Source organism: Cimex lectularius, unplaced genomic scaffold (assembly GCF_000648675.2).
Source record: "Cimex lectularius strain Harlan isolate CLEC.00 unplaced genomic scaffold, Clec_2.1 scaffold5, whole genome shotgun sequence".
NCBI lineage: Eukaryota > Metazoa > Arthropoda > Insecta > Hemiptera > Cimicidae > Cimex > Cimex lectularius.
In genome coordinates this window covers 2788536-2797207 of record NW_019392993.1, presented here as the reverse complement: position 1 = coordinate 2797207, position 8672 = coordinate 2788536, and the positions used below count along the sequence as shown (strand labels likewise).

The window sequence follows — 8672 nt, the reverse complement described above, 5'->3', positions numbered from 1 at the left end:
AGCACAGCGAAAGAGATTATTAATTGCTGGGGCATGAAACAATTCCTTAAAGAATGGAATCTGTCCCTCGGACATAGGCAATCGAAGGAGTTCGTGAAGGAAATCAAACCAAAAGAATCGAATGGCTATTCTCTAACTCAAGAAAGGGAATTAGGAGGCTGATAGGTATTCTGATGGGCCACTGCCCACTGAGAAGACACCTCTTCATAATGGGTATTTTACCAGACCAAGGCACTATCTCAAAGAATGTGATAGGTATGCCAGGCATAGATTTGAAACTTTTGAAGGAGAAGACATTGCCAAATCGCTCCTCAAGTCTAAAATGGTCCAAAATCTTGGGGTTTGTGACAGGTCCAAGAGGTTTATGCAGGACACGTGAGCCGACCAAGTTCTGGACCTTTTAGGGATGGGGTACGAGTCTACCCAGGCATTTAACCCCTCGGGTCTTGGTCGCCCACCCTGCATAATATATATTTTATACCATCATTAAGAAGTTTTTACAAACGTGAATTTAATATTCATAAGATGTACTGAAATGTAGTAATTAATAATTATAGATGTACAATGTTTTGTTATAAATAGTAATTACTTATATTTTTATTAAATTGTATTATACAAAACCAGCATATTATAATACCCACCCACGTTATACGTCTAATGGATATAAAAAGATCAATTGCCATTGCAATAAAAAATGAACAGATAATCCACTGGAAAGAAGAAACACATAAAATTGTTTAAAATTAAAAAAGACATTGTTTCCTGGCATGCAGAGGAGGAATTACCAAGTTGTGCATAGGGCACACTAGGATCACACTTTAGAACAAATAATAAAGAATTTTAGAGAATTAAGTGTGCAAAGAAAGGACTTTGACATTCCAACGACCTATGACGACTTTGAAACACAACAGCGTGCACTAATTGCTGATCCGATACCTCAGGGCCATAAATATTTACAACAGTACATACATTTTTGTATCTATATGTTATTTATTGGAATGAATGTATTTATTAGCAAAAATAAAGTGGCCTTTTATCTCAACTAAAAACCTTAATCAATTGTAACATATTAATTGGTCAAGCAGACCACGAAAGTAGTGAATTTATTGAATTAAAATGAAGTATACTTCATTAAAGCTCTCCATGGCCATTTCATTTGTTGCCGAGAATCCAATCCGATTACACGACATTTGAAAAATAGAAAATAGCAAACAGGAGGGAAAACTCAAAAGGTGGGGTTGAGATGGGAAGTTGGTGTCCGAGTGGATCGAGGTCACGATAGCTCAAGTGGTAGAACAGCGGCGTATCTAGCCGAAGATCGTGGGTTCGAATCCCGCTCGTGCCATTGACTTTTTTATCTCAACTAAAAACCTTAATTATTGTAATATATTAATTGGTCAAGCAAACCACGAAATTAGTGAATTTAATAATTTATTAGTGTGAATGGAGGGACTCCTTCCCAAATTACATAAAGGAATCAGTATTAATGAAATCTGGAATGTGATTTCATTTATTAGCGTGAATGAAGGGACTTCTTCCTCAATCACCCCAAAGAATATTGTATACACTGGGGCAGTATGAATGCTAAACAGACTAACTTGTTTTTCAATGTATATATTTGTATTTTATGCGTAAACTTTGTGTGGTTATTTTATGTTTATTTTTCTCCTGACAAGGACCTAAGAAAAAGAAAAGCCGGCATGAAAGAGAAACAAGAGATGGTTACCTTAACACCCATATATGAATTGATGTGAATACAACGACTTTAATATCAGAAATATTAAAGATTAATTAGAAAGAATAAAATGCGAGAAGGAAAAAAAAAATAATGGCAAAGAAGAAAATGGCTGGTGATGACCAATGAAATTTGCCAACCTTAAAACTAGATAATATAAATATATACGTAATATAAAAATGTCCAGTTAATGTTTTCGAGGTAATTAACTAGAGAAGTTCATCATTGTAGACGCATCTTGTAAGTACATTTCCATATTTCACAAAGGCAGACAGTTGAGTGGAATCTGTAATATATAGTTATTTTAAGATGTTGACAACTTTTAAACAATTAGATGTGTGAGAAATTAAATTAAAGTACCTATAGAACACAGCAAGTGGCATCGATAGTTGAGTGATAATAGTCCATGCACATACTTCATAGAATCTAATAAAATAATGTTATTATTAGAAAACATTATGTTAGAATTTTGTGACTTACTTTCTTTCAGTTGGATGGAAATCGGCTCTGGAATTCTCCAAATGGTTGATTGCCCACATTGCAATGTTCGATAGGAGCAGGAATGTCACTAACTGTCTGCCTGGCTTTTCTTTAACAGACTGTTTCAAAAGTGAAAAAATTAATAGTTAAATATGATAATTGTTTCTACAAAAGCCATAAGTTCAATAAAATCAATGTAAATTACTGAGGCAGTCGCACACCGTCTCCACCAAGCATCAATAATAAAAAGCGTCTGTAAGGTTGATTGAGCGATACCAAAAATGGAGGTGATAAACAGATTCGGCGTTGAAAATATCTCTTTGGTGAAATATCCAACAATTAGAGAAAAAGAAAAGTAAACATAAAGACCTGTTTGTGCTGTCACTAGTAACATTGTGTCCAATTCTTGTAACCTTTTTCTTTCATACCTAAGAGAAAGACATTATTACGCTGGCATTAATATAATTTGAGTACACTTACTTTAACTGCCTTATCCTGTACATTGCAAGTATGGAAGCCAAAATTCCCAAAGCATAGAGAACTAGTTCACAAAGATTGACCTAGATATAAATATTAAAATTAAGATTTAACCAAGAAAAGAAAATTAATGTGAATCTTTGCTATGATTCCACACCTGAAATACAGCAGTGCTGAAAAACTCTTCATGTTGAATGAGAGTATAGAACATTATAAGACTGATGATTGTAAAAACAAGAATAATAATGCCTCCAAAAAGTCCCTTGTGTGCATTTGCAAAGTCGACTGTGAAGTGCTGAGTGGTCATCCCTACAACAGGCTTCGATATCTATAAAAAGAGTAATTTTATTATCAAATTTTGAAATAGAAAAATTAGATTTGTTTCTGACCTTGTTGGCATAGGCGCCAGTTTGAGGAACCCGTTCTCGATTATGGCAGATGCTTTTCCAAAGGGCATACAGAATTACCGAGCAAATCAGAGAATATTCAATCGTGCAGGGAAATAGAAACGGAGCAGCGTTTGTCACTAGCGAACCCATTATGTAGGATTTTGTGCAAATACTTGAAATTATTTATTATATTATAAGACAAACAATTCAAAATAATATTTTCTACTATGTTATTATTTGGAAAATTAAAGAAGTTTTAATGCTAAATAAAGTCAATAATGACAGATTGTCAGCAAATTTATGAAATATTGTGGTGAAGTTGAAATTGTTGCTGGATCACCCGAGATCACAAGGTCAGTCTATTCTCACTCATTTTGTGTGTTAGATGCATTATACTGTGAAATCTTCAGTGGTTGGTATGCCCTTTATCTTTCCCAGTTTTTATGCAACACTACTACAAAAAATAATTCAAATAAATTTTTTTTTAAAGGAAATCTTGCTTAAGCAACAGTAAATGTAGATAACAGGCCAATAAAGAGAACAAGGAGATTATTTTCAAAGAGAATACATAGTGGAAAAGACAGCTCATCAACATAAACCAAACATTTGAATGATAAACTTTTTTTTAAATAAATTATTTATTTACAGCTTAAATCTGTATCAAAATACAAATTAAAAATTTGTGCATGTATGACTAGCCCTCCGTTGAACGAAGCTAAACACCTTTTTGCCTGCCATTCTTTTACCTGGCGGCCCTCCTAGTAATTTCCTATTTAGTGGTGGTGCATAGGAATCCCTAATTCATTCTGTCATCAACCTTCATTCTGCTAGCCTAGACCCATCCTGGATTGTCGAGCCGACTGCGTCATAAATTAAAAGATAAGTCGTTTCACGATATTTTTGTTGTAATCGTTCATTTTACTTTTCAATTCAGTTTTCCTGACTTTTATTCTAGATTTCCTGCTGAAATGGACAAAAAAATGTATGATTTTTCCAACCCTAATGATGTTGCCGAAATTAGAAAACTCCTCGAGGATGATGCTTCTGATGATCCAGAGCTGGTTGAGGAAAATACCGGAGAGCAGCAAAAGCCAGAAGTGATTACGTTTTACAATACCACCAAAGGTGGAGTTGACACTGCTGATCAAATGTGTACGTTCAGTGTGAGCCGGAACACAAGACGCTGGCCAATGGTCATCTTCTTTGCCTGTCTGAACGTAGCCGGCATAAATTCTCAAGTAATTTCGATTGCTAATAAACTGGAACCTCTAAAAAGGAGAATCTTCCTCAAAACTTTGTCACATCAACTTACGATTGGACAACTAGCACGACGAAGTCTAAATACAAGTGGAATGCCGACTCACCTACAATCCCGCTTGAAAAGGTTTTTACCACAAGAAAAACCTGAAAATACGCCCACCTTACCCCCAAAAAGACGCAAATGTGGCATGTGCATGGCTGAAACAGGATTTAGAAGGATGACAAATTACGAATGTAAAAATTGTCTGCCTTAGCCACGTAAATCCACTGTGCCAAGCCTGTTATTCAGCTGCAGATTTCGAAGATTCAGCATAGGTTTCTGCCCGCTACAGCGGCAATGAATGGTTGCGCCACATCAGACTGTATACTACATTTTTTCCAGTATTTTTTAATATTATGATACTTGGTTTGATTAATTTTTGAAAACTTGTACAAAATTCGCAATTTTGGTTGTTTTAGTTTAAGCTTTATTAGATTCAATAAACTCGTTTGTTTCCATCCGATTTGGTGTATTTGATTTCTGTAAATCCAAGCAAAGGCTGCCTTAATGGTGTTTTGGATTAAATTGATTAGAGGGGAAGGGGGAGGGTAAAACAGGTAGGTGGCCTCTCAGGCCGGGTGCGCCTGGTTTTGTTTCATTCAGAGGTGCGTCTGACGGAGGGCTAGTCATAACATTGACATATTACACTCCTGACCAGGAGGACACAGGTTAAAAAGAACCAGCCAATGCTGGTACTAAATGTGAGACTAGGGCGAGGAGGTTTACAATTTACAGTTTACAACATTTTTCATACCATTTTTATTTAAAAAACCAGGGGCTTTGCTGTGATTCGAACCCAGAACCGCTAACATGGCAAATATGAATCAGATGGCCTGACCTTTCAGCAATGTAGTCCCTGGACGTCAAGACTATTTTTTCAACAAGACATTTTTCCTCATTCTGCTTTTCCCTTGACTTTTTGCACAGGTCTTTGTGATACCCAAGGTGTTCTTGGATATTTAAGATTGCTTGTGTTGAATCTGGGTTAGAAGACTTAAAAAGAAAACTTATAACTAAACTAATGAAATATGACATCACAAAACCTGACAAAAATAATTCAACTAGAATAATGACAAAAACAAGCTACACAAAAAACCCGAATTTGATAGAAATAAATTAGTTGAAAGAAAAGAAGAATGACTAAAATTTATTTAATAGGTAAAACCAGTTAGAATAGCCTGACCAAGATGATCAGAGATGATCATACTTCAAATTTTTCATTATTATGAAGATTTCTTACTTGTTAAATGAAGAGTTATCTGAATCATCTATATAACTTTCCAGAATGTCTAAAATAAATAAAAAAATCATTAATAAATTTTATATTTTAAAACATAGTTTATTGTTTTGGTACTTGTTGAATTTTTTTCATAATGAGTTACAATTTCTCGTTTTGTCTCTTGCACAACCACACTTGACCATACGGACAGATTTGTTGCAATCATGTGCATTAGGCCAAACTTGGAAATGTTTTTGTAGCTGCTGAGCGCCTTGTGCTTGTTGCTCATGAATATAAACTGAAGTTGGATTATTATAAAAGTCATTTTGATCGAAGGCGTCAAGACCATCAGCACACTTCTGCAATCGGGGTGATCCTCCAGTTCAAAATACCTTCCGAACTCCAAGCCACAGTGAATCATACTTCCAATGCCGAATGCTGGAAATTGAAATGGTTCAAAATTGTTCGGCGTTTGCGGTTGCCATCTTACCAATGGCACCCATCCTCAAATAGAAACTGCCATAGCGCCCAGCCGGTGAATTCTGAGTCTGCGAAGCCACTGGAATTGTGTCATCTTTGGAATTATGCAAAACTGTATCCACAGCTCTTTGCTTTAACAGTGTCGCATAAACAAAAACAAGATAAAGTAGACTCACAGAATAAAGGTACAAGTAAAACACCTGGAAAAATGTATCAAGAATTTACAAAAGAAATATGATTTTTATTTTTGGTTCAAAAATTGCCTCATAATTAGACTGCGGTATTTGATCTGAAAGTACTTCTGCAACGGGAAAGCAGATTCCAAGAACGACAAGCAGCTTGCAATACAGGCCAGATACAGCAATTGACATTGTCTCCCTAAAATAATGCCAAATAGAGTACAATAATTTTCTTTGTTATTTTTAAGTCTAACAGGAATATTTTAGTAGTTTGACTGTTGAGATCAGGAAGAGCTTTTTGTATAAACGGCATTGAGGCTGACCTCCCTCTACGAGCATTTTTACACATCATAGACAAGGAGTTGTTTGATCTGGAATAATTATGCTTGAAATAGCTGAATCTTTAAAATAGGGAAAGTTCATTATCCGTACGGAAATCTTGATCCCTTTATGCGAGTTATGGCAGGCGACTCAATTGTTTCAATTTCTCCTACAAGTGAGACCTAAAAATCGAGAATAAATTTACTTTTAAATTTCAATGTTAAAAATTGAAAATTAACCTGGTTGTCTGACTTTTGTTCCTTTTCATTTATGGTTGCTAGTTCGGAATTTCCAAATGAGACAATAGATCCTCTAGAAAAAATACGTTAGGAAGTTTGGAAATGATGCAAACAATTTTGTTTTATTGCTTACCTGCTTGATGGAGGCTGGGAATCGTCATTTTTCCACATTTCACCATGAGACATTGGGCAAAACTGACATCTGCGTTTTCACCGAGGTTCTAATTAGCTTTGTGTTGTTTGTTTTGTTTAACAGAATTAGTGAGTTTCAAGTTCAATATAAATTGTCCTGATTTGGATCCATTATGAAATTAATTGAAATGCTCTCTAATTTTATTTATCTTAAACAATTTTTATAAAATCTGGAAAAAAATCTTTTCTGACATCATCAGTTTTTTTTTTGTAAGTATGTCAGGTTCGAATGCAGGGCCACTGGATTCGAACCCGGGACCTTTACCTTACAGTGATGAGCGTTACTAAACCGTTGCGGCCACCGACATCATCAGTTTAAACCTAGTAAATTGAGACATGCAAGCAGATGAATCTGTGATTTAATTTCTGATCATCACAGACATTCTCACTGGTTATTAAAATTACTAATGGTCTAACTAAAAAAAATTATAATAGAGATTTAACTTCTTACAGGCTTTGGTTTGGTGTTTTTTTATAATTTTGAAACCTTTAATTTTTTTTGTATTGACAAAATTGTCTTGAGAAATAATTTTTATTGCTGGTGTTTACTTTATTTTACCACATTTTGAGGCTGGTAATTTCAGGTTGATATTCTAATGTAGTGAATAAAAGCTAGATTCAGAAAGCTAATAATTGTTGAAGAAAAGCTCTTGGCTCAATCTTACAAGAATTTTTAGTGTTTATTATCATATAATAGCTTAGGAATTTCCCGTTCTTCACTAGTATTGAAGTGTTGATAGATTACAATCTGGTGTAAATTACGATTAGTGGATTCTTGAAAACCTCTTGAATTCAAAGAGTTACGGATTACCATCAATAGTGTTGGGCATGGATATAAATCGGTCCTCTGGGCCGGATCCATTCTCGATGCACATATGGAATCTATATGATCATAGCAGCCTACCTGTCAGATAGTCTAAAATGTCGATTATGCTTGTTGATGAAAGTTGAACTGCACCCCGGGGCAAAACTGGATATCCAACTTTTCAGGATTACAATTTTAAGGTGTTGACCTTTAGTACAAATTTTTATGCATGGTCCTGTTTTTATTGTGCTTACATTTAATCAAATTCAATGCAATTGTCATAGTAATTAGGTTTTTTAGTGTTTTTAATTATATATTAACTTTCTGGTACATATCCCATTTATGAATAAGTACAAACAGTTATCTTTTTTTATGCTTTAAACTTTTTTTTAAATTTATTTATTTTTCTTTACAAGGGCATTTCAACTATGACGTTATATGAACCCTTGGAGTGCCGGTGTTTAAAAAAAAAAAAGCTTATTTGTATGCTGGGTTTGAATGCAGGGCTGCTGGATTCGAACCCAGGACCTTTACCTTTTGTGCTGAGCGCCATGTCAACACCTAAACCATTGCAGCCAAAGGTACCCCAGACTTATCTTTAAACACAAATTTAGAACACTTGACTATTAGCATACCACCACTTATGCTATTTTTTATTTTATTTTTTAATAGAGTGTACCAACAATGGAGTCATATCTGCTCTCTATACACTTTGAGTGCTGATGGGGTACTTGATTTTCAAGAACAAAATTCACATGATTGTCGTTTTTTGATGGTTAATTGTCTTTAGCATGACAGTCAAATCATAAATAGATTTAAAAGAAAAAATCACACTTGTAATATTAGACAACCAAAC

The 8672-nt window shown here is 34.7% G+C and overlaps 2 protein-coding genes across 3 annotated transcripts; one reads left to right on the top strand and one right to left on the bottom strand.

The window, feature by feature from the left end:
* Window positions 1-1413: 1413 nt before the first annotated feature.
* On the bottom strand, window positions 1414-7026 carry LOC106666077 (otopetrin-2-like). Of its 2 annotated transcripts, XM_014392970.2 has the most exons (15): window positions 6953-7026; window positions 6820-6892; window positions 6692-6762; window positions 6514-6630; window positions 6344-6458; window positions 6091-6280; window positions 5736-6038; window positions 5622-5670; window positions 3082-3253; window positions 2850-3020; window positions 2696-2775; window positions 2421-2643; window positions 2216-2334; window positions 2096-2161; window positions 1414-2021 (listed from the first exon to the last, which is right to left on the bottom strand). In XM_014392970.2, exons 1-15 carry the CDS (start codon window positions 7003-7005, stop codon window positions 1958-1960), a joined length of 1866 nt encoding a protein of 621 aa, XP_014248456.1. In that variant the 5' UTR covers window positions 7006-7026; the 3' UTR covers window positions 1414-1957. The 2 variants fall into 2 exon arrangements, with proteins under 2 accessions (XP_014248456.1, XP_024085441.1); XM_024229673.1 differs by lacking the exons at window positions 1414-2021; window positions 2096-2161 and having other exon boundaries at window positions 2243-2334; window positions 2421-2468; window positions 2585-2643.
* Window positions 3921-4896, top strand: LOC112127978. Its single transcript, XM_024229674.1, has one exon. It carries the CDS (start codon window positions 4050-4052, stop codon window positions 4593-4595), a length of 546 nt encoding a protein of 181 aa, XP_024085442.1. The 5' UTR covers window positions 3921-4049; the 3' UTR covers window positions 4596-4896.
* Window positions 7027-8672: the final 1646 nt, after the last annotated feature.